Source organism: Balaenoptera physalus, assembly GCF_965194825.1.
Source record: "Balaenoptera physalus genome assembly, chromosome: 4".
NCBI classification, from domain to species: Eukaryota; Metazoa; Chordata; class Mammalia; order Artiodactyla; family Balaenopteridae; genus Balaenoptera; species Balaenoptera physalus.
The window spans coordinates 97,475,973-97,502,473 of NC_138891.1; the positions used below are offsets into that span (position 1 = coordinate 97,475,973).

Here is a 26,501-nt window from a genome sequence, read left to right on the forward strand (position 1 = left end):
AATTTTTGTGTATTGTAGCTGGTTCCCTATCTCCAGTCCAATCTCACTGGGTTCCAGAATTTAGAAATCCTGAACTTCAGAAATGGCAGTATTGTGGTGAACAGCCGAATGAAGTTCGCCAAGTCTGTCCCTCCTAATGTCACCAATGCTGTATACGTGATTCTGGAAGACTTTTGCACCACTGCTTACCAAACCATGAACTTGGCTATTGATAAATACTCCCTCGATGTGGAATCAGGTAATGATATTAAATACTATGGTGGTTTCTTAGTGGAACCTAGTTATTACTCTTGTGTATTTTCTTCTACCCTGAGTCAAGATGAATTCAATACTTATAGGTAAAAGAGTACTATGTCTGACAAATTTTCCACATCTTGATAATTAGTAAAATATCTCTTCCAAGGATGTCAATATCATTCTCTTCTCAAAAGGATTGTCCACACTTGCTGTCTTTACATGTTTACCTCCCATTTCCTTTTCCACCTGCTCTATCTGGCTCTCTATTTTACTTATCCATGGATCTGTTCTTTTTTTTTTTTTTTTTTTTTAAATTTATTTATATTTATTTTTGGCTGTGTTGGGTCTTCGTTTCTGTGCGAGGGCTTTCTCTAGTTGCGGCAAGTGGGGGCCACTCTTCATCGCGGTGCGCGGGCCTCTCACTATCGCGGCCTCTCTTGTTGCGGAGCACAGGCTCCAGATGCGCAGGCTCAGTAGTTGTGGCTCACGGGCCCAGCTGCTCCGCGGCATGTGGGATCTTCCCAGACCAGGGCTCGAACCCGTGTCCCCTGCATTGGCAGGCAGATTCTCAACCACTGCGCCACCAGGGAAGCCCCCATGGATCTGTTCTTATTACATATCTACGTTGCCAAGCCCAATAGCTTTGGCCTTTCTTGCCTTCTATGTTATTTTCCTACGTTGTTTTATCAATTTCCATTATTGTAAGCCTAATATAAATGTCAGTAACTCTCTACATTTTTATATGCAGATCAGACTTATCTTCTGAGCTCCAGAATCAATATGTAACTATGTACTTGATTATCTCAACTTGGATATATTCTATGTATATCAAGCTTAGACTAAGCCCTTAGGCTAAGACTGAGCCCTTGTTTTCCGTATCTCTGTACCTTCCAACTAAATCTACCTCTCTCAGCTTTATTATCTTGATAAATGGAAGCTGTATCCACTCAGCTACTGAAGCCAGAAACCTGGAAAGTCATTCTGATATCTCAGTTTCCATCACCCCTAACTTTCAGTCACTCACCAAACTTACATTGATTCTGAATTCTAAATATATCTCAGATCTATGTGTTTTTCTCTGTCTTCACTTCCCCTACTTTAGGCCAAGCCATCATCATCTCTCATTTGGACCAGTTTCTCCACTACCTCTCTTTTTCCCTCACTCCCATACCCTCCCATTCATTCTCCAGACAGTAGCCAGGGTGCTCTTTCTAAATAATCAGATTATTTCACTTTTCTGCTTGAAATACTTTCAATGGCTGCCTGGTTCAGTAGCCACAGGCCTGGTCCCTATCTTCTTCCCCAGTATCGTCCAATGAAACTAACTTCTTTCCTCACTATTTTCTAGTCAAACTAGCTCGTTTTGGGTTCCTTAGATTTCCAAAACTTTTCTTGACTTGAAGCCTTTTGCACATACTGTCTTCTTTGCCTGAATCTCTTTCCCCTCTTGGCTGACTTCTGCTTACCCTTTATGCCTCAGTTCAAATGTCTCTTCCTCAGGACTTTCACTGATTCACCCATAATCTAGGTTGGTTCTTTTCCCTCTGTAGAGTTTATAACTATTGTAATCATGGTAACTTATGCACATACTTGCTAAATAGCTATTTTGCCCAGTTGAACTATCCACAAGGACTGAGACTTTGTCTGTTTTATTAACCACTTGGTAGCCAAAACCTCGCACAGTGTCTTGCATGTAGAATGTACTCAAAAATACTGTGAATGAGTGAAATGAACCATTGTTTTTATTTGGAAGACTTGGATGCAGAGGATACTGCTGCATCCTCAAACCTTTGTTCTTTTTTACCTTCTATATACCGGAGGACGGTGGTTTTGAGTAGGAGTAAGGTGGAATGTCTGGGTTTGTATTTCTCCAGTGCTTTTCACTCTCAAACTGGTTTGGAAGTCAGCCCTATTCTTTAACCGGGAAAGAAGCAAACATTCTTTCCTTTGAAATCCTTGAAGGACCATTATTCACTGAAAGTGAGGAAGATGATTTAGCTAATCCCCCTATAGCCAAATCTCTTCCCACTTGAGTTCTTTAAGGACATTTGCACATTCTTTGCCATGTGGTGTAGTGGAAGAAGCAATTAATTATAATTTGGAAGGCCTGGTTTCTTGCCTCTGCTCTGCCATTTATCATTTGTGTGATCCTAGGTGAGCTGTTTTATCTCTGAGCCTTACGCCCTCATATAGCACATGGGGATAATGTTACCTGGCCTATGTATTTCATGGGGCTATTCTAAGGATTAAACAAATAGCATGTATAAAAACATTTGACTAGCCATACAAATGCAAGCAGTGATGATCGTAAAACTTTTGCAAAAGTCTACCCACTTCTTTTTAAAGGGAAGTACATAGAGAAGTGCATTTACCTCAGTTTTGTATGTAACTCACATGTCAGCTGTATGCCAAGTCATCCAGGTTTATAGGGTCACCTTGTTCCTTAATATTCAAATGAATTTGCATTAGTCCCTCCCATGTACAGTGTGAAACCTGTATCCATGGCCCTCAACCCCTAATATCTCTAGGAATTATCAAGGAACTTAACTGTCTCTTAATCATCTCCAGCTCTGATTTCCTTCTGCTCAATTTCCAGTCTCACATTTGTCTTGACCCTTGTGGTTGTTCTTTATGTTAATCCAGCACAGATCATGGTCCCATGTTTTTACTTTCCCAAAGTACCTCTAACACAAGGCAGTTGATTCCATCAGATATTTGTTGATGATATGAGGACGATGGAGGGATTTTTATTGTAGCACAGGAGATGGGTTAAAAATATTACTGTTAGGCGTAAATATCCAAAAATTTCTCAGCCACCCTTTCAAAGGTGTCTTGTAATGGCCAATTTTTTTCTCTAGGACTAAGTCAGCTACCATGTTACTCTGGCCACTCTGGCTGTATTTCCAGACCTTCACATTTCCTCTACTCTCATTCTCCGGGACCCATCAATCCTTCTCTTAGCCTGTCCCTGGAAAACCAGAGTGTAATTCATTCTACAATTTAGATCCCTGTCTCCCATCCCAAGATTAGCTCCAAGTCTACCTTTGTTTTCCCATAAAGTCATTAAAGTACTCTTCCAAACAAAGAGCTATCTATTCTGGGCCTCCACCTTTAACCTGCACAAAAGACTAGAAATCGACTTTAAAACTCCAGTCTTTTATTCACATGATTAAAATATTGGTCTTGGTCTCTCTCCTTGATCTGGAATCAAAAGGGAGCAACATGTATCTTTTTCCTCTTACGGATTCTGTTTTTCCTTTCCCTAGACACTCACCCACACCCATGGAATGGTCACAAAGTTTTAGAATTTTTAAATAGAATTTTCCTATTTCTTGTATATTTTTAGTTAAAAGCCTTCAGATTAAACTATTATTTTATCTGAAGGTTGGCTAAAGATAAGATTGACTTGTCTCTTGCTTAATTTGTTTTAACATGTAGTATCTCAGAAATTCTTGAATTTCCATCAACAAAGGGGGACTGTGCAATATCATCCTTCCCACCCCCTATACACACTTCTATACCTCGCTGCTAGGCCAGGATTAGATTATTTTCTGATTAAAAAGTCACAGAATGAATACCAGGGTAAGGATGTGAAGACTTAGGAAATACACAGTCGAATCCTGCTGTGTAGTTCCCTTGTAGAAACTGCCATCTGTCAGCACATTTGTGTGCTCTTCTTGTTATATGAGCATCTTATTATTGGTCTCCTGTATTAGTTTCCTAGGGCTGCTGTAACAAAGGACCACAAACTGGGTGGCTTCTAACAACAGAAATTTATTCTCTCATAGTTCTGGAGGCTAGAAATCCAAATCAAGGTGTTGGCAGAGCCGTGTTCCCTCTGAAAGCTCTAGGAAAGAATCCTATCTTGCCTCTTCCTAGCTTCTGGTGTTCACCAGCAATCCTTGACACTCCTTGGCTTATAGATGCATCACTCCAATCTCTGCTTCTGTCTTCATATGGCCTTCTTCACTGTGTGTCTGTGTCTCTGTGTCCAAATTTCCCTCTTCTTATAAGGACACCAGGTATTGGACTAGCAGTAACCTAATCCAGTATGACCTCATCTTAACTTGATTACATTTACAAAGACCCTATTTCTGAATAAAGTCATATTCTGAGGTTCTGGGTGGACATGAATTTTGGGGGGATACTATTCAACCCAGTATCTCTCCCCATTCCTACATAGGGCTAAGAAAGATCAGCTGCAGAGATTCTACAAACTCCAAGGCCACAGATTCGTGCAAAATGTCTTTAATTTTCACAGTAGCAAGGAAATCATTGACTCTGAGAGCAATATTAATTTATCTGGAAACTGAGAGACTATGCTCTTTGTTTTTTAACCTCCCCTTTGTCTTCTGGCTAATTCTTGTGGTTTTTCATACAGATGAGTTTATGGGTCATTTACAGTTATTTCCTCTATTTGTGGTATCTTTGTCACCATTTGCAATTCAGAGATTGCCATTCACCAGTGAAGAACATACAGTGGAACCATGGTAGGATGGAAGGCCCATCCATGGTCAATGTCTTTTATCATTTTTGACTGGTTTGTGTCCTAATTAATTTTTTAAAATGTCACTTTCTCTCATCCCATCAATGAAAAATGAAATTACTGAAGCTAAAATACTGTTGGGAATGGCCTGAGGAGGTGCAGGGCTGATTTGTTTTTCTGACATTAGCTTTTGCTAATCTCCAATGCTCTTAGGCTGCTCTTATTGGGCTATACCCATCCCTGAGGCTTCCACCAGTTCTCCTCTGGATACTGTCTCTCCATCCATGTTCTCGGTGGGGTGGGGTGGGCTGGGGGTGGGGCATGTGGCATCATGTGCAAAGTGGAGGAGGATGACAGAAGGATAGGGTTGGTGGAAATGAACGGTACATGAAAACTGTTTAATTTAGATCTACAATTACATGGATTTTAAAGCTTCTACATGCTTCCTACGTAAAACAGGTAGAGGCTCACCCAGGTCATTGGGTTTTATGGTTTGGCTCTGAGTTTCAGAGAAATTTGACAAAAGCTCATCAATCAAGGATGAATCAGAAATTTTTTTGTGGTGTGGATGGTGGTGTTGTATTTCAGTGATTCAGGAAGGGGGTTGGATGTTCACAGTACTTTGGATGGGGGAGCCTTAGTGGAGGGGTTTCATGTACCCCAATTCCTGTGTTTTGCTTTTCCTTGTATCGTTTTCTGGTTTGCTTGATGTTTTAGGTGATCAAGCCAACCCTTGCAAGTTTCAAGCATGCAATGAATTTTCCGAGTGTTTGGTCAACCCCTGGAGTGGAGAAGCAGAGTGCAGATGCTACCCTGGGTACCTGAGTGTGGAAGAACTGCCCTGCCAGAGTCTCTGTGACCTACAGCCCGACTTCTGCTTGAATGATGGAAAGTGTGACATCATGCCTGGGCATGGGGCCATTTGTAGGTATGCTGTAGTTAGAGACTTTGGCTTCACAAGATTAGAGATACTTCCTCTGAAGAAAAGGGATCTGCGCCTATGATGTTAGGACGATCACGACAATATTTATTATAGAAGTTATATCTAGGAAATAGATGGGTGCCATCTAGTCCTCTTGTGAGGACTGAGTCAGTTCATAGGCCTGAATTATACCCAGTTCAATGGATTATTTTATCTTATGCACTTAGGGAGCTGTAAGAAAAACATTGCCTAGCGTCCTACGGAGAGTACTTAGAGTAGTTGGGGATTTCTGTGTTATGGTTCTTAGTGGTGATAACAAGGCAATTGTGATCAAATTAGGTTTATGCATATGATCAACACTTTACACTGTATCTGAAACAGAGGAGTTTTATTGTTCTATTTGAATTATGTTCTTTACAGCTTTGGGCTGCTCTTGGTCCTACTGAATATTCAAAAATAAAGAAAAGCAAGTATTTAAAATTGTGACAAATATATTTTAAGTATCTAAGATCTATTTTTTAAAGGTAGAACCAAAGAAAATGCAGCAGGCAAATGAGCAGATTCAGGTAGCCTTCCCTGGTCACTCCTTAAAAAGAGCAGAGCAAATCAACCTCCCAACCACATCCAACCAAAGTCACATGGTGTGAAAGGAGAGAATGCTGAGAATAAGCTGGGGAAACATCAGTAAGAGGACAATTTGTGAATTTCAAAAAGGGCAAATGTTGGCATAGATGCCAAAAACAGAAGAAATAGGTGGAAATGATTCACACTTTTCTATGTGTAAAGTTTAGCTAGAAAACTAAGAGGAAAAATAGTCTCTTGATTTCCAGAGAAATGAATATGATTTTGAAAAGCAGTGATTGCTGCTCTGGGAATTGAAGATATTTTTGCACAAGTGGGTGGCCTTGGGGTTTGGAGGATCTCTGCAGTGTGATGGAAGGACGTGAGGAGTCTAGGGACCTGGGTTCTAGACCAGCTCTGTTGCTGACTAATTGTGTGATCCAACACCAGTCGTTTTCCTTCCCGGGCCTGTTTTTCATTATCCATAAATAAGGAAGTTGACTTTCTTTAAGTCTAGTCAGTCTTTTATTCAGTCTTCACAAGTCGTCATTGAGGACCTCCTGGGTCTGTGCCAGGTCTCATGCACAGCCTTAAATCTTACCATTTAACCTGTATATGTACCTCTTTACTGAAGCTTCATGTGGTCAGCATTTATTTCTCTACCTGTGCTCAGTCCCACTGTAGGTTCTGCTGTTAATTGTTACTTTCAGCAGAGTGATTCCACTTGGGGGCTTGGTCGCTTCTCGTTCCAGGTGCCGGGTGGGTGGGAACTGGTGGTATCGAGGTGAGCGCTGTGAGGAGTTTGTGTCCGAGCCCTTGGTGATAGGCATCGCCATCGCCTCCATGGTTGGACTCGTCCTCATTTCTTCTGCTTTCGTCTTCTTCATCATCAGGACTCTTCAAGCTCAGTATGTTAGGAGAGAAAGAGAGAGACCCTTCAGGTAAGTAAGGACAATTGCTCTCTGACGGACTAAAATATTCCTTTTATTCATTCATTTTGTACTTCCGGTGGAAAGGATCAGCGTGGAGGGGAGAGGGCTATGAAGTTGAATAAAGACACGGTCCCTGTCCTCAGAGTGTGTCAGATTGGAAACAAACATAAGCAACAGTTTGAACAAGCTGCTAAGGTGCCTAGATGAAGAGTGAATTTGTTTTGCCTAGGGGGGGACATCTTAGAAGTTTTCATGACTGCTATGGTATTTAGCTGGACCGAAGAGTAGATGTTTGCTGCAGGGGGTGGGTGGGAAACTTTCTAGCTAGTTGAATGAACATTAGCACAGTCAGGGAGGCATGCATGAATCTCACTGCACACTGAAAGTCATGGTGGGGGGAGGGGTTGGAAGGGTGATAGAGATGAGGGGAGGCCCTATGTGAGGACCAGATCTGTTAGTTCATTCCCCTTTGGCTCATTCCAGTGGTAATTAGCCAGACTTTAAATCTAGATAAGAATCAGACAAGAAATGGAATCTGGTTCTCTTTTGAGTTAAGCATAGCTTCATTAACAAAGGAAATAAAACTGGTTCTACTTGCTAGACTAGCGATCGAAGGACCTTTTGGGTTGTAATATGATCACAATCCCCGGCTGTACTTTGCTTCTGTGCTTCCAGGTCTGCTTCAGGTCTAGGTTACCTCCCCTCATCCTCTGGCTTAGGCCCAGGAGGCACCTCTCCTAGGTTCCTAGAGCACCCAGGACATAATTCCATTATTGTTCTTATACTTTTTGTTGGGTTTGACTTTGCATTAGACCACAGTCTCATTCTGGAGAGATTCCAACAATTCTTTGTATCATCAGCATCTAGAATGTTCCTAGGCATATAATCAATGCTCAGCACATATTTGTAGACCTGAATTGAATTTAATTGAAGCCCATTCTCCCCTGTATTTTTATTTCTAGTAGATTCTTTGTGTGGTTACACACTGATTTTGATTTGTCTACCCTGGGAATAATGGAGCTGTATTCATTTAATGAAATACTATTGGCAGACATATTTCCCCATCAACATTTATTGGGTGCCAGGTACTGTGGGGCAAATAAAGATGAAGGAGACATGGAACAGTTCCACAGGCCCTTACCAGATAGTTGAGGAGATAATAATGATAACACGTGGTAAATAATTTTTGAGATTGATCTGGATATTTTTCACAGTCACCTCTCCTTGTCCCCCATTTTTATCAAGTTAGCCTCTTTTTCTTCCTCAACAGAAATCTTGCTCCAGGTAAATAGTCTTCCAAGTAGTTGAGCATCCAAAGAAGAACCTGATTCAATCATACTTTTCTTTCTGTGGCTCCAACAGGCAGCCTGACAGCCTCTCATCTGTGGAAAGAGCTGTAAAGCATAACCCTGTGTTTGAAAGTCACGGGGCTGATCTCGAGCAGTACGAAGGACCCTACCCTCAGCGGCCCTTCTACAGCTCCACAGGCAGAGAGGTGATTGCTGGTCTGAGCAGGGAAGAAATCAGACAAATGTATGAGAACAGTGAGCTTTCCAGAGAGGTAGGAAACTTGGTTTTTCTGTTGCTGCTCTGCTGGTGTGTGTGTGTGTGTGTGTTTTCATGTGTGTACAGTAGGTTGCAAGAAAGGTTGAAAATTATTTCATGATTAGTTTTTTACCTCATGCTATCTCCCAGTCGATGTGATATGTAGAGGGTATACAATTCTGCGCTGTACCTTATTTCCCACCCAGTGGGTCCTTTATCATTAATAGCAAATGCTCTCTCCCTCCACCCCCACTCCTTAGAAATATATGTCTGGGTTATTCAGAGCAGTTCGTGTAGTAGCCACACCTTCCATTTTTCTGAAAAGGCCATTGTTTTCTATAGCTCTCCCCTGGATAGTTCAGAAAGCCACAATCTCTTATAAAAATTAGACCTCTTTTTTAAAAAGCTGTTAAAGTTTTTCTAATGCAATGTAGAAAAACTTTCTTTTCCTTTTCTTTCTTCTTCTTTTTTTTTTTTTTAAAGGAAATTCAAGAAAGAATGAGAATTTTGGAACTGTATGCCAAGGATCCTGAGTTTGCAGCTTTTGTGAGAGAACATCAAATGTAAGCGTTTGAGAGAGAGCCCCTACCCAGATTCTTAAGTTTGCCTTAGAGTAGTGCCACAAGCATGAATACTTAATTCCTGTCCCTGTGACATGGGTTTTGTTGGTAACCAATGTTTGTTGAGTTCTTTTCAGTTAATACACATCCACACAGATTACCTCATTTATTCCTCCTAATGCCTTTATAAGTTGAATGTTTCTTATTTAAGTTTTATGAATGAGGAAAGGAAACCTCAAAAAGATGGAGGGACTTACTCAAGATCACAATGACAGCAAATGCTGGAGAAGATTGAAAACAAAGACACTCTGTTCTGGCCTAGAGCTTCCTGGCTCTGTCATATTTTCTTATTAATATAGATGTCACCCATTTGAGTAGCCATAAATCCTCACATATTTTAACATATACTTCCTTTTCCATCTCTGTAGATACTTTTAAGTATGCTTTGAATGAGACAAATCTCATTAAAGTGTGTCTCTTGCTTTTATTAAGTTCATCTTTTTTTTTAAATTTTTTTTTTATTGGGCTATAGTTGTTTTACAATGTTGTGTTAGTTTCTACTGTACAGCGAAGTGAAGTAGAGTTCCCTGTGCTATACAGCAGGTTCATCTTACTTTTCAATCTACCTTTTTCCATTGCTTTTTTCAACATGCATTTTGGGCAAGTGTCTGTAGTTTTTTTCCCCTTGTTCCTTAGGATCCATAACCAGACTTAGGTTACAAAAATACAATAATCTTGTAAAGAGAACATTTATAGGTGTTACTTGAATTTAGTGGGTGGGATTATAATTTGGCTTTGATATTTGGTCCTACAGCTGCCCTCAAAAAGGTGCTTCCTCATGGATGGGTCTCACCCAGGCCAGATGATGGCACCAGGTTTTTAGAAGAGAAAAAACAGAGCAATTCATGCCTGCTTATAGAAGAAATTGATCAAGGGTCAGGATAACACATGTGGTTCTGATTGGAGCCTCTGCCCCTTTGCTCCAAATCCCCTTTCTCTGATAGGCAGCCCCTCACGCATGGTTCCTCTCATAGGAAGGGACGAATTGACGTCAAAGGAAACTAAAGAAGACGCTTTTCTAATTCCATTTGCATGGTAGAGACTCCTTTAAACATCTGACTTAGCCCATGGGAGTTGCTGCCAACCTTGCTTGAATGCTATCAGAGCAATATTACTGGGACTGTGCCTTTTAGACCAGGATACCTGCTAATCTCTGCATCTCTAGGCTGCAGATGGCCTATGGCTCCACTTCCGTGGTATCCAATAGAAAGAACATGACTGATGTTTTTTATCTTTCCTAAGACCCTTTTATAAGCCCCTCAGAGCCATCTGCGTTCCAAGAATTACAAATGCATCTCATCTAGGCTAAGAAATCCAAAGAGAGGATCCAGGAGAGCCTAATTAGAGACAGACAGACGGACTACATGTTTCACTTTCTTCTGGTAAACTGTTTGGCATTAAAATATATATTAAAAAATTCATGTAACAAAGAAGATTTAAACAAGAAGATCCAGTGAAACAAAAGAATGTTCACACAGACACTATAAGGGGGTTGTTCATAGTGGGAAGATGGCATTGAAAAAATGTTAGGTACAGAATCCACACAACATTTTCACTTTTCACATAGTCCGGAGTTTTCATCTACCAGTAGCTCAAGAAAATATTAATGGACTTGATTTAGGACTCAGTAAAAGTATTACATAGTCTCTGTAGATTGGATTCTTTTTTTTTTTTAACTTAGCAAAGCACAGGACAGCTTTCCTGCAAAGAAAGAAGGTATTGGTGATTTTAGGACTATAGCTTGATGATATATTACAACAAAAGTGCATTTCAGTACATTCTGGATTTTTTTCAATTAATTACTCTTTGTTTTTTTCATGGCAGGGAAGAGCTTTAACCAAAACTCCTATTTTACAACTGATTAGGAGCCTAGAGAAGATGGAGCTCACTCATTACCTATGTCATATAATTAACTTGGATTTGGAACTCTGTTGGAAGAAGAGTTTTCTATCAAAAAAACTAAATTTGGGACACAAATATTTTTTTTCTAGTTTAAAATTTTAGAATATAGTAAGAGATGTGATGGTTTTTATACCCACAAAGACCAAAAGCTGTATTTAAAGGGAATCAAAACTGAATGGGGCTTCCCTGGTGGCACAGTGATTAAGAATCCACCTGTCAATTCAGGGGACATGGATTCGAGTCCTGGTCCGGGAAGATCCCACATGCCACGGAGCAACTAAGCCCGTGAGCCACAATTACTGAGCCTGCTCTCTAGAGCCCACAAGCTACAACTACTGAGCCCATGTGCCACAACTACTGAAGCCTGTGCGCTTAGAGCCCATGCTCCGCAACAAGAGAAGTCACCGCAATGAGAAGCCTGCGCACCACAACGAAGAGTAGCCCTCGCTTGCCGCAACTAGAGAAAGCCCGCGTGCAGCAATGAAGACCCAGCACAGCCAAAAATAAATAAATAAAAGAAATAAATTAAAAAGAAAAATTAAAAAAAAAACTGTATGAATTCTGGAAAGTATTCTATAAGGAAAAAGCCGGGCCTGGGAGTTGGGGCTGCATATGCTGTCTGCTTCTGAGTCTCTAAGGGTGTCTCTTAATAACTACGCCTCAGGTTTCCCAGCAAGAAGATAAGGTGAGACTCTTACAGGAGGAGCTAGGCTTAGTAGCTGAATATTTTGTAGCATGTTTGTTATTTTCAGGTGGAATGAGAAGACTTTGAAGTAGTTTTAACATAGTTTATGGTCAGACATTCACCTAACTAAAATATTAAGGCTTTTTTGGATCAAACTGCTGAAGAAAAAGCAACCTTTTTGCTGGAGGATATAGATTTAGGCCTGCGCTTTGTGCTTCTACCAGAGTTTTAAAATTTCCTGAGCCTATTAATCAAAACCACATTATTATGTTAATCATGTTAATATCCTATTTTTTAGCTGTGAAGGACAACACATATGTATAAAGTTTAGAGGGTTCTCCTTAGACTACAGACGAATTTAATCAAGTGGACAGGGAAAGAGTGGGTGTCGGGTCAAGAGCACAGTGCTAAGAATATACTTTGCTGATTGATGGGTGGGCCGAGTCAGAACTAATGTGTTCCCTGACTCTGCTGCTGATACCTGACCATGTCCTGGGCAAATCTTGGCTCTCCTCTAGTTCCTGGTGTATTAATTTTGAAAACAACACTGAATTTCCTCATGTAGTATGGGTTAGCTTCTCCTTTGTGAATACCTTGTGTCTAAATTCACTCCTGCTTGTATGAAACATGGCAGGACTTTCATTGCAATTAAAAACTTTTTTTTTTCCTTTTTTCCTTTATAGGTTGGAAAAGGCCACGTCTCATACAAATTTTAACTGAAAATGGAAGTTTTCCTCTCTCCTAGTACTTTTTGAATGGTAGCTTTGGAGGAGGCACAGAGAGGGTAAAATGACTATCACTCCTAATAATAAGTCGTGTATGCAAATACGTTATTATTGATACAGGTGTTTTATGTTAGATATCTTCATGTTAGTCAAAGACAATCTTAAACATTTTGATTTCTTTCTGACCAGATATAACTAACCAGGGATAGATTGACCATAAGCTAAAATACTTGGTTCACTTTTTTTTTTCCTCAACTTGATGACTGCCAATTTCACTCATTATGAAGACACCAGAAACTAAATCTCTGGTACATGCCACAGTAAAGCTATTGTAAAGTATTGAAGGTATCCAGGTATTTTGCAAAGTATGTATGGGTCACAGGTTTTGTGAGTGTGTGTTTGTATAGGTAGGTAGTTCCCTTTTCCCAGGATTCTCTTTCATTCCCTACTCATATAATGGATTCTCTAAAAGTTCAGCATAGGTACAAGCCACTGCTGGGGCATTTTCTACTGGGCCCATTTGAAAGGGAATTGATAATTATCTTTAAAGCGTCGTAAATATTAATGACATTTGTCACTACTTAATGCTTAATTTTATTTGTAAAACTTCCTAAGATTTCTGTTGAAGTTTCTCAACTTTTTTCCCTAAACTTATTTGTGTTAGATGAAAAAGAAAATTTGTTTTTATCATAAATTAACCCTAGAAGGCAACCTTTTGAATGAACGCTTGCTGGCAGAGTTCTAGATTGACATAAAGTGGATATGGAGCAGGTCACCATGTGGAACACTTAGGAGAAGCACAAACTGGGCTGAAGGAGGATCGTTCTTTTCCAGAAGCCAAGCAGAGGAGTGGGAATTTGAGAATTCTGACACGTCTCTGTCTCTAATTTACGTTTGTATGAACTTTTCATGCAAGAGCAAATCTCTTGGCTCTATATGAATGTCTGCTCCACGTCTATTAAATGGAAAGAACTCCTGAACTCTCAGGGAGAGACCTGAGGGCCTCAATTCAGGAATAAAGACTTTGGCCCAACTGTGTTATAACTGAACAATAGTGAGAAACATCAGAGAATGACATTTCTATGGTGAAGATCCACAGATGAACACATTTAAAGGGCTAAAAGAGCTATCAGTCTGACAGGACAAACTACCCCAAAAGAGCTTCTTTTTATTTTATTTTATTTATTTATTTATTTTTGGCTGCGTTGGGTCTTTGTTGCTGCGCGTGGGCTTTCTCCAGTTGCGGCGAATGGGGGCTACTTTTCGTTGTGGTGCACGGGCTTCTCATTGCGGTGGCTTCTCTTGTTGCAGAGCACGGGCTCTAGGCGCGCGGGCTTCAGTAGTTGTGGCACATGGGCTCTAGAGCGCAGGCTCAGTAGTTGTGGCGCACGGGCTTAGTTGCTCCGCGGCATGTGGGATCTTCCTGGACCAGAGCTCGAACCCGTGTCCCCTGCATTGGCAGGCGGATTCTTAACCACTGTGCCACCAGGGTTAAGAGCTTTTTAAAAAAACTCTCTCCAAGGTAATTTAATGGCATGTAGTCATCTAAAAGTATTAGGATAAGTTCTTATTTAGGCTGTGTGATTGAGGAATGAAATGTTCTGATTATTAGGACATTCTTATTGATCTAGCAATATAATATTTAATACAACCGTCACCTTATTTAAAAATAATATAATGCAGTGCATGGTAAAGAACTCAAACTTTTTTTTTTTTGGATTCATAGATATCACCTTTATAGTTGAGTATACAACCTGATTCTCATTTTCATGGGTTGTGGATAATGGGGAATTTATTTGATAAATAGGTCTCCATTTCCACCATGGCAATGTTTTAAGGATATTTGTTCACATTTATGTGCCCTAAAGTCCCATTTATTTTACATAATAAAACAAGTGCAGGTTTTACATGATTTTATTCCCACCTCTTCTTTTTTTTCCCTGCGGTATCTGGTCATCATGGCTTGGCTGCTCCTCTCCCCCTGCTTTTTACCACGTAGTAAATTTTAATATAGTTGAACAACCTTGACTTAATATTACTTCTGACAAAAAGATGAAAATTGCATAAATATTCTTTGTAGGCTCTCAAACCATGTTGGCTCAAATACGATACCTGATTTAGTTATTTACTTGCATGCTTGTTTTATAAGTTTGCCTTCTTCCATTTCATGAGTTTTAGGCAGCTGGTATCTTTGTGTCATTTCCATGTTTTCAATAATGGATACTTTGACATCTATCAGCCCGTGAATTGAATTTTCATTTTGAAATGGGAAAAGAAGGTAACATATTTACTCCATAAGAAAACTGCTGATTTAGGAGAATAACTTATCTTTATTAAATTGAGATATTTTAGCCAAGGAAAATATGGGTCTTTTTTTTTTTTTTTCCTCTTAAAATGTTTCTAACAATTCCCAGTAGGATGGGTGGGGCCAGCCTTTCAGATTTACAATCCAGCTGCAGTGAGTTATGCATCCTAGCTCATTCTATTCCCAAGTGTGCAATGAATGTAGAAAAATGGTGTGAAGGTCACAATCCTAAAATCAGTTGCATTGTGTTCCACAGAAGATCCTGGCTGGAGGTGGGAAGGTGAGAGGGTACTAGAAAGTAATTGAAGTAACGAATCTACCTAGAAATTTCCTTGAGTCATGCATTTTGTAAAACCTTATACTATCCCTATGAGTTAACAAGATACAGGTTAAATCACTCCCCTCAGGGTAATAAGACACAAGTTAGAACACACAATTTGTTGTTACAGCCAGGTTTAAATGATTCCTTATCCTGACTTTTTTTTCTTCACTTATATATAATTGGTTCTTTAGTGATTAAGGGAATAAATAGGAAAAATGTAACCATGATATCAGAGAATAAAGGTATAATTATTTATGTATTCAGACTGTGTGATGATTCTGAAGTGACCATAATATATGTTCAATGTGGAGTATGGATAATGAAGGATTTTTCTTTTTCATCTTGTTTATAATGACACTGTACATAAAGTATGGGTCAGATAAACTCATGTTACTGTACTTTTTGCTTGAAATGCTCTAGTCTTAATACTAGCTAATTAGAAATAAAAATTTAACAGTCTTTATGTATCTGAAAGGTCTTTTTTCTCATATATATAACCGTGCCATTTTCATTATTAATAAACTTCTCTTTCAAGAATTTCCCTACTTTTTTTTGTCAATTAGAAAAAAACATTGTAGATTGTAGCAGTAGTTCAGTTGTAATTACCACTCAAAGATACACCCACCCAATGTGAGCATGGTGTGGAAAAGATAATCATTCTTTGATGAACCTTTGTGTAGTGAGGATCCTGGAGAATTGGAGACAAACCCAGAGCCCGACTGTTGCCCCAAATTTTGTTGATAGTTAATAATGCTGAGTTATTATTTGGCCTCTCTTGAACTTTAGTCTTTTAAAGTCTTAGAAACTTTCATTTTTTCCTCATTTGCTTAAGGCAGGGGTGGAAGGAAAGCTGATGGAGTTGATTAAAGAAAGACTAGGGGTGAGTAGCTAGCACCAGCTGTCCTGTAACAAGAGATGGAATTGGTGACCTGTCTAAAAGAGAACAAGAAGACACAAACATGGTATAACAGCAGTATGATGCAAATTTGCATGGGAAGGTCAGCTACCACTTACTTAAGCATCAGCATCAGAAACCTCAACTTTATGGGTTTTTTTTCCCTACGTTTGCATGTTGTTTTGCTGGCAAGAGGCCGTGAGGAAGTCCTAAATCAGTCTTAGGAAAGAGAAGGATGGTCTTGATTTGACTCTAAAGACTGTATTAAAAAAACACAAAGTTGGAGAAATGTGTCCAATAAATACCTATTGATAGATTAATTAGTGACCTAATTTTAGAAGAAACAGTGAGTAATAACCCTGTTTTTAATAAGTCTGGTCAGGACAAGCCCGAGTTACTCTTAGGTCATGTGTTCACCATGCTGGTCCACTTTCTAGGTTCTTCGGAATGTATGTCTCTTCTGAGCTAGTCCTTGATGGACTGTGTCCCATGACGTTTAAGTTATCCTCTCACCAAAACACCCACATATCTTGTGTTCCACTTTTTTTTTTGTACAAATGAATCTATGCTAATATAATAATCAATATTAAGGAATCATGCTTTTCCAAGTAATATGAATGTTGTATGTAGGATTTCTGGGAGTAATTTATTATTCCAAATGAATAACTCTAATTGTCAGTATTGCACTCACCATGGCAGGTTTGGGGAAGAGTCTGCATATTTTAAGGAGGTGGGCCTTTGAAGAAGCCTCCAAAAAAACCCCCTGTCTTTTATGCCTTTTTCTGTACCATTTATATGCTTCCACTCCGCTATTCACCAAGGCTGTGTTGTAATTTTTTATTTATGTCATTGACTTCCCACTAAACTGAATTCTTTGATGTTGTGGCCATATCTTGCTCATTTACTATTCACGAAACCAAAGAGTGCTTGATGCAGAGTTGTTCTACGATATTTATTCAATTAGCTTGAGATAATGGGTCATATGTGTTTAATGACTAGCAAGCAGATTAGGTGCACCTGTGAGTGGTTTACAAACCATTCTTAAAGAAATAGTTTATAGAGATTTAAAAAGAACCCTAAATGTTTCAAGAGATCAGATTCATACATTTATATCAATCTTATTCTCATTGAGTAATTCGCAGATCATAAAGTAGTAAGCGTTTTACAAAACCCTATCAGAATGTATGGACTACTACATTGAGATGTAATAAACTGTCTGCATTTCTTAACCACAGCCTCAAGGAGGAAAGCAGGATGAAGAGGTGGAATAGTGTGGGGAATGGTGCTGGATGGTAGAGAAAGCTTCAGGTGCTATGGCTGGCAGAGGAGCGAAGACTGGGGAGCTTGTGGAGACAGGTGGGTTTGTAGGAACAAATTCAACTCTACTTTCTTTTGGAGTGGGGAGTATGACACACAGAAGGCATCGTTTAATCTTAAAAAACAGTTTTTTTTAAAAAAAGTAATTCCTTTTTTATTTCTTTGTTGTGCAGGGCGGAATAAAATAAAGGCATGAGGGAGCAGGGCATGGATGAAGGTGTGACTCAGTTCTTCCCATTTTTTTAAAAAAACACTACCATGAGGAAGGATGAGTAGTTGGTTAAACCTGTCAGTTTTATTTAAGTTCTAGTAATTATGTTTTGTGAAAGTTAGAGATGGTGCACTTTCAAAATTGATCTTCTTCATCCTGTACATAGCAGCAACCAATGTTGGTATTACCTCTCAGTTTCCCAACGTTTACCATGAGGGGAAGATTGCTTGTCTTCCTATTTAAGTAATTTAATCCCAGCAGAGTGGCTGGTATCCCTGTGCCCCAAAGGAAAGGCCCTGAAAAGAGAAGGCATCACGCCAGGTTCCTCCAGGATGAAGGTTCCATCCTTCCCCTTCTGTGATGTAGGTGCTTGGAAACGTCTATTTGGCTCCATGCTCCTAGGGGATGGATATTAGTTTTGCTCAGTGTCACATAATTGTCAAATACTCAATGAGGGTGGTATTACTGCTCCTATGAAACCATCAAAAGTTTATGTGATTACAAAACAAATGTTAAATATTTTCTTTCCTATAGTGAATGAGGGAAACTCATTTTTGATTCAGATTTTAAATTGCTATTGCTTGGAAGGTACAGAAAAATGAAATAGAAAGATTTCAAAGTTTGAGGAAAGACTAAATTGTATTGATCTAAAAACAGATACTGGTTTAATTTCTAATTGCTTTTTAGCGATAATTGGTCAAGGTGACCCTCTCCCTGCCTTTTTTATTTTGCTATGGACACGTTTTTAAAGTTTTTATACAGAAAGCTTTTGTGAAATATTTTTTTTTCTTAAAGAATCTGTGGTTTCTGGTGTCTTAGTACCTTATGAGAGAAGGTTGATGATCTAAATTAAAGAAAGAATAGTTCTTTACCTTTTCTTCTTTAATACTATTTGGATTTGGAATGCCACAGATAAAATGAGTGTTCTACCATTCTACCATTTAGTAGACAATTCTACCATTTAGTGACAATTTCATTTTAGATGAATAATCAATCAGTAGTTCATGTTGCAGTTACTACTGGGAAAATGGATTTAATGGCCTGTTTCCAGGGCACATGATACTCTTGAAAGTATCTAGATAAGGAGACTGTTGGGTTGGAATTGCCCCTTTAAAATGCTGCCTGTTTCTTTTAAAAATGTAAATGTAAATATAACTTATTTCTGGAGAAATTTATTTTCCTTATGAAGTGCTCTCCATGACAGTAGTGGAATGATCTCTCTTCCTCATAAAAGAAAGTTCAAAAACACATGTTGAGGACTGGAAATACCTTCTTGAGCCAGGGAAGATTTTTTTCCATTGCTCCATTTTTTCTTATTTTACTTTCATATTTGTCAGTGATGTTTCAAGATCAGAATTTAACTTGGAATTGCGAAGCTGCAAGCTTAAATGGACTTTCCATTAATGAACAGGTTTAGACATTATTCTATTTTGAGGACAGTCTTTAATTTTGGCTTAAAATATAAAATTGACAGTTTGGAAAGATCTATAAAGTCAGGTGATTCTTTTCAGTTTTATTAAACCAAGATGGAGAGAGCAGGTTTATAATAATGTTAGTGAACATGTTATAAAAACACTGGCTTTGCCAGTATTTCTTCAGTGCTGAGGTGGGGGCCACACTGATTGATGGCATTTCATCATTTCTTCTTGTCCCTGGCCTGTGATACACTGTGCTGCTCTCCACATACACGTTTACATCAGGACCTCACACTGACCCCCACTTGGGAGGGCTCAGCTGTGCACCAAGTGACGGCCAGGTCCTTGCTGTCTGTTCCAGAACTCACTGGGGAAAGATGAAAGTTACATGGCAACCTGCAGAGACAAACATGTTAACTTGCAATTTGGTTGCTCCAGGGTTTACATCTAATTGTCTTAGAAAGTTTTGTCCCCAGTACAGTTTGATTTGGAATGGAAGGTTGGGTTAAATTATTACCTAAAATGTTCATTGTTTAGGCCATCTTTTATTACTGAATTATGTCACTCGAAAGATGATGTTTTTAACCTCTCAACTTTTATACGGATTTAAGGGGCAGATAATCTCATTCCCAAGTTATAAAACTATTCCTCAGAAGCAGAAACAGCAAGTAAAATATCTTGAGAACTTTCCTGCTTCAAGTTGCCTTTTTATTTTCTAGGAGACTGGAAAATACAGTAATTCTAGCCAACAAAGGTGTCATGAGACTCGATTTTCTAGTATTAGTCTACTTGCCAAAACTTAGACCGTGTCATACAGAACTCACAAGCCACCCAGGCCTGGAAACCTAACTCCTGTTTCAGCCATCAGTGGGGTGGGAGGTGCTTTTATGTTGATGGGTACATGGAATGTCTCTACCTTGCCCTTCCCCTTAATGTGCTTTCTTGTCCCTCCACATGTTTTGAGTTTCTGATGGCTTGTAGCTCTGGCATCCTCTTCTGCCCCAGCTGTAGTGACCTGTGTGTACTCACGGTTACTATGTGAGCTCAGCATCTGTGCTTCAAAGTCATCACCTTCACAGAAAGCTTGTGTCTGAGGCTGTGCAGCACAGTGTCGGGTAGATGGGAGAGCGTTTGGGCTAAATGACTGCAAACAGAGGCTAAAAGTACATTCTGTTGTTAAAGTGGTGAGTAAAGATATGGCAGATAAATAATGACATCTTTCCTCCTAGCCCCTAAACTAGACACTCCTCTTAAGATGAACACTAAAAAAAACCAGCTGGTCTACACGTGAATATTATCATCAAATTTACATTCCCAAAGGAATTAAGTTTTTTGTAACAATATTGTGGTTCTCTTTGATATGCCTATCTTTGAAGGTCTACTACTTGTTTGAGGGTCCTACGTGATTCTGGAATTATTGAAAAATATGACCACAGGCAATCCTCATTGACCCATGGTAAAATTTTATACCTTCCTGACATGGGTTTGGAAAATGCGAAATAACTTCTTTATTTGTCTAATCAAAACATAAAGGTAAATATAGGTGAATTTGCTTCATGAAAAGTCACCTGGTTATCTCAGGATTAATCCACTGTCTCATCTCATTTATTCCTGAGGATAAGAGAACATGCTCTTCTAAATCTCCAAATACCTTTTCTCCAAAGAGTTCCAGAATGGTGCAGAGTGGAAAATAAAGATTAGAATAAGTCATAAACATTAGCTAATTGGGGGCAAAAAGGGAAGAAGGGAAAGCAGGCTATGATAAACACACACTTTACAAACTTCCAGCCAATATTTGTTTTTTTTTTTTTTTTTTTTTTTTTTTTTCACTTTTGGATTGGGCTTTTTTATTTTATGTTGTTTGTGAATATGCCTATATGGTTGCCTGTTGTTGTGATCATGCATTGCCACTGTTGCATAGGATTCCATAATGTAAATATTTAACTATTAATTAATTTATTCCAATGTGTATTGCAATATGAGTGATTTTCAGTTTGTGTCTATTGAGAACAGCACTGGTATATAAATTCTAGAACTTGAGCTTTGGTGGTGTGTGTATAAATTATTGTTCAGTATACACGTAGTAGTAAAATTTTCGAGTCATAGCTTTCTTGTGTTTATCTTTTTAGATATTTCTAAATATTTTCAAAACATTTGTATGATTTTTCATCTTCAGCAGCAGTGAATGAGATTCAAGGATTATACACATTCTTGTCAAACTTGATAATACCTGTCATTTTCATTTGAACTTTCTGGTTGGTGAGTGATAATTCCAGGTATCACGCTTTTGCATTTAATTGACTACTAAGAAGCCAAGCATCTTTTGATATGTTTACTTAACATTCTGTACTCTCTTTTTTGAAATATCTTTTGGTATATTTCCCCCATTTTGCTATTCCATTATCTTCTTATTGAAGACTTCCTTTTTTTTTTTTTTAACATCTGAAGACTTCTTATTTAGGAGTTTTTAATACATGCTTGAGATGAGTTCTTCTCTCTTTCTGTCTCTCCTTCTCTTTCTTTAGATGAGTGTCAGTTTTTAATGTTAATAACATCTAATTTGTTATTTTCCTCTTTATTTATTTAGTCTTATTTCTATTTATTTATGTAGTCTTCTTACCTGTAGCAGAACACATTATTTATTCTAAACCACAAATATGTTTTCATTTCTTCAATAAATGTAATTATTATTATTTTTTTTTTTTTACTTTTTTTTTTTTTTTCATTTAATGCCTACTCTGTGTACAGATCTGGACTAAGTGCTGGGCCTCTTCAGAAAATAAGACATTCCAGCCAATATTTGAACGAAGCTTCCCTGAAGATGTTAGAATCACATTTTTATTACTGGATTATGATAACCAGGGGTTGGGGGCTTGGTCAAGGAGAACCTGGAAGGGATCAGGAACATGGTTTCCTGTCACTCATGATGATGAGGATCTGAAACACAGGTGGTGATGGGGGCAGAGGAAGGAGGTGGGGAGTAGGTTCAGAAAAGCTAGTAACTGAGCCGTAGATAATGGTTTCAGAATCAGGGTGAGCTGAGGTCAGCATACAAGCAAGACAAGGTATTTGGCAAATACCAAAGGCAGGTATTTCGGAATACCATTTACTGAGTGTGTTTGGGCTGAGTGCTTTACATGTATTATTTCTTTGCATTATTTTCATAACTGCCTTCAGCAGTATTTCGAACCCGTTAATGATATTAAATTATTCAACATTATAGCAATTCACAATTTTAGGGCGTCACAAACAGCCCTTTACATACAAAATTTAACATGATGGGTTGGGCAAAAGAAGAAATGTCAACCTTTCTGAGTTGCCCCCTTTTAGGGACATTGCCCAGTTAGTGATGCAACGTTAATGTTGAACCAAAAGAAAGGCTGAGAAAATGCATGTTTCTTTAAGATAGTTTTAAAAATATTATAAAGTAATAAATACTTATTTGAAGAGAATTTTATGTATGTATGTATGTATGTATGTATGGCTGTGTTGGGTCTTCGTTTCTGTGCGAGGGCTTTCCCCAGTTGTGGCAAGTGGGGGCCACTCTTCATCGCGGTGCACGGGCCTCTCACTATCGCGGCCTCTCTTGTTGCGGAGCACAGGCTCCAGACGCGCAGGCTCAGTAGTTATGGCTCACGGGCCTAGTTGCTCCGCGGCACATGGGATCTTCCCAGACCAGGGCTCGAACCCGTGTCCCCTGCATTGGCAGGCAGACTCCCAACCACTGCGCCACCAGGGAAGCCCGAAGAGAATTTTTAAAATACAGAAAAGTGTAAAGAAAAAAAATCATCCCACAGTCTCTCTCCAGATACAGCTATCGTGATTTTGATGTTTTCCCTGCTGGTCTTTTTTTCCACACATACGTCTCTTAAGTAATTAGGACTACACTCCCCTTCCTCCTTTTAACCTAATATTATACAAAGAGCATTTTTATTAAAAATTCTTTAATCACATAATTTTCAAAAACATTTCACCACAGAGATCAAACTGGTGGTGTGTGGCTAACTCTGGCCCGTAGACATATTTTGTTTGGCCTTTGTGATGTTCACAAATATTTGAATTACTTGCCAATATATTTTAAAGTCAGGAGATTTCACGTCACCTAGCCTACTTCACTTGTCTAGGTGACCTGTCTGGCCACTTTCAGCACGTGCTTTGAGAGTTCTGGGATGGCTTTACCAAAACTTACATTAGCCATTCATTCACGTATTGTGATTACTTTTAGATTATTTCTGATTTTTAAAATTGTCAGAATGAATAATGGAAGGAATACCATTGTATTTTCTGTATTTCTGAATGTTTCTTTAAGAAAGATTTTTAGAAGTAGATTTATTTCATTGAGGTTTCAAGGCTTTTCTTATCACATTTTCTTGGCAATCAAACCACAGAACCTTCTTTCCATTGACCAGTCTCCTCGTGTCTGTAAGCAGGGTCTTGGACTGACTGCATGGGCGCTGGCCAGGCTGGGCCTGCTGCTGGCATGGAGGGGCTCTCCGTGGCCAGCATGAGAGCGTGTCCAGGCCTGACTTTCCATTCACCTCTTTGCTAGGAGCTTGGTGCAAGTTAATTTGGCCAGGGTGTCCTTTAATCTATTATTTTTTAAATCCGAGGTGAATTAGTACAAGTCAGTTTTGTGATATTGACTTACTTTTTACTTGAATATAAGATCATTTTTTTTAAGTTATCTTTTTTTAAAAAGTTAATTAATTAATTAATTAATTAATTTTTGGCTGCATTGGGTCTTCCTTGCTGCGCAGGGGCCTTCTCTAGCTGCAGTGAGTGGGGGCTACCTTTTGCTGCGTTGCGTGAGCTTCTCATTGCGGTGGCCTCTCTTGTTGCGGAGCACGGGCTCTAGGCCCACAGGGTTCAGTAGCTGTGGTGCACGGGCCCAGCTGCTCCGCGGCATGTGGCATCCTCCTGAACCCGGGCTCGAACCAGTGTCCCCTGCATCTGCAGGCGGACTCTTAACCACTGCACCACCAGGGAAGTCCCAAGATCATTGTTAAAAAATGAATTTTTACTTCAGTTATTTAAAAACATTCATAATTTTTTATTCTGAGTTACAAACTTTTGGGTGTTGAGTATATGGCCATACTTTAATGTTTAGAAAAATATATGTTTTATTTGATAAAAGTTTGTATTGAACTAGGATTTATAAACACTCTATACAAAATGAGAAACCCATAATAATTATATATAAAATATCAGTATAGAGCGATGAGTAATATTCATTTGATCTTGATACTTTTATTAAAGGAGAAACTATGTTTATCTCTTCCCCTCAGTTCATCCCCATTACTTTAGATTATATCTCAAGACTCACCTTTCTTCAGAGATTTTCCCAACTCATTGCTTGCAGAATATTTTTAAAAGCAACTATTTATTAAATACTTGCTACACACTCAGCATATTGTTGTGGGAAAGGCAAAGATGTATGAAGCACAACCTTTGCTCTTAAGGAGTTGCAATCTAGTTGGGAAGACAGGGCACAAACACAGAATAAAATCAAGTACAAGACTGGGTGGAGCAGACTACCTCTAGTGCTCAGGAGAGTCAGAGGAAGAAAGAATTCATTGTGGGGTCAGTAGGCTGAACCAGGCAGGTTAGTCCTGAACATGGCCCTAGATTGAATTTAGGTTCTGGTGGACATTGTGGGTGAGTAGTACAAGAGTAGCTGTTTAGGGCAGGTGAGGAGACTGGCCTACTTGGGCAGAGCATTTAGGCTGGGAAGCTGGGGGCAATACATTCAGATGGGTAGGAGGGGCGGTGGCTATAAGATGTGGAGCACCAGACAGAGCGTTGTAAACTTACTCTGACAGACACTGGGAAGCCTTTGGAAGTAAGAAACATGCTGATGGCAGCACTTGGGGGACTCTTCTTTCCCTTTCCTGGGACTTTTCTTTCCCTTTCTATCAGAATAGAAAAGGAATAGAGGCAAGGAGGACAGTTAAATGGCTGTTGCCATAGTCTGGGCATGATGTGAAGAGGGTAGGGATGTGGAATATTTTAGAAAAATGAATGCATTGAAGAAATTTTATATGGGCAAAGTTGCCAATATTTAAAGAATGGTTGGATATGGAGCAGAGGAAAAGGAAAAAAAAATCAGATGACTAAAATTTCAAGTTCTAGGCACAAGGAGCATTATGGAGTCTTTAAATAGAAACAGAAATGCTTAGACTGTGTACTACTTTATGGCAGAAAGGGTTATATGTCCAGCTTTAGAAATGGTTTCTGCTTGTCCATCAGCCCATTCTTCTTTTGAGGTTTTGTTTTGTGTTGTTTATATTAGAATGCTAGGTGGCAAATTTAAAGGTGAGAAGAGAATAAATGGTAGGTTAACAGTTTAGTCTTGAAGGATATAAGGCTTTATTCTAAGATTAATTAATTATTTATGTTCCAGCCTCATAATGTTACCAAGACAAACATCATGAGTTTTTTTTTTTTTGTTGTTCCCATGTGAACCGGTTAGCTTTGCTCTGCTCTTCGGCAACAGACTTTACTTCTAATTGTGAACTCACCAATTTCAAATTTATGCTGTTGAAATGGGGGAAATTGGGAGTTTAAGAGAATGAATAAATGCAAATGAATTTGCTTCCAAAACATGTATGTGAGCATCCATGCACCCACATGTGCACACGCACTACATGCATGTACACATACACACATACATACACAAATCCAGGTCTATGCCTTACCTATAGTGGGTTAGTGTATTTTTTTAGAGCCTTGACCATATATTTCTTTATTGACTTATTTACTCTTCAACGATAGATGTCAAAGAAGGAATAAGAAACACTCCTTAGGATGTTCATTCCTTAGAAATGAAGAGAATAGTGTCTTAATGTTTAAAAGGTTGGGTTGGGTTGTAGAGCATAGGATAGAGATAAACAGGTCTTCTTTTGCTGCAGACGTTACTCTGGGGAATTCTACCTCAAACATTATAACAAATGATTGCACACACTTAAAAGAAATTTTGAACTCCTTGGCAAAGAAATTAAGTAATAAGATTGATTCTTTTAATAAGCCTGTTGGAATCTATTTTTGAGGCTGTTCCTAGGTTATCAGATGAGTATAAAAGGGACATCAAGTATTTCTATTACCGTCACCAGTTGTAAAAGGCAGAAAACAATGATTTCTTTCTTCACATTTGTGGGTGAGATGACCTCTTGGTTGGTCTATGTGAAAAAGCATCAACAAATAGTAATGGTAGCCAAGTTTCCCTGGGAGGGAATAATGACTTCCCAGCCCATAAACATGGAATTACCACATACCTGTCAGCAGCCCATAAACATGGAATTACCACATACCTGTCAGCAGCCTTCATATGATATATTCCTAAATCCGTCTCTGTAGGGGTTTGGATTCCAAAGGAATGGCAAGAGAAAGGGTGAGTTAAGGCACTTAGGGCCAAGAGAAACCAA

General features: G+C 38.9%; 2 protein-coding genes across 2 annotated transcripts in view; one reads left to right on the forward strand and one right to left on the reverse strand.

Annotated features, from left to right (window-relative positions):
- IMPG2 (interphotoreceptor matrix proteoglycan 2) overlaps window positions 1-15,701 on the forward strand; it is a 78,334-nt gene extending 62,633 nt beyond the window's left edge. The window contains exons 15-19 of the mRNA XM_082460305.1: window positions 19-238; window positions 5,441-5,651; window positions 6,959-7,147; window positions 8,501-8,699; window positions 9,167-15,701. Of these exons, the coding sequence (XP_082316431.1) occupies window positions 19-238; window positions 5,441-5,651; window positions 6,959-7,147; window positions 8,501-8,699; window positions 9,167-9,250 (903 nt within the window). The 3' untranslated portion in view covers window positions 9,251-15,701. The remainder of the gene's footprint in view (window positions 1-18; window positions 239-5,440; window positions 5,652-6,958; window positions 7,148-8,500; window positions 8,700-9,166) is intronic.
- LOC309660004 (putative protein ARB2BP) overlaps window positions 1-26,501 on the reverse strand; it is a 302,775-nt gene that overhangs the window by 230,848 nt on the left and 45,426 nt on the right. The window lies entirely within an intron of this gene.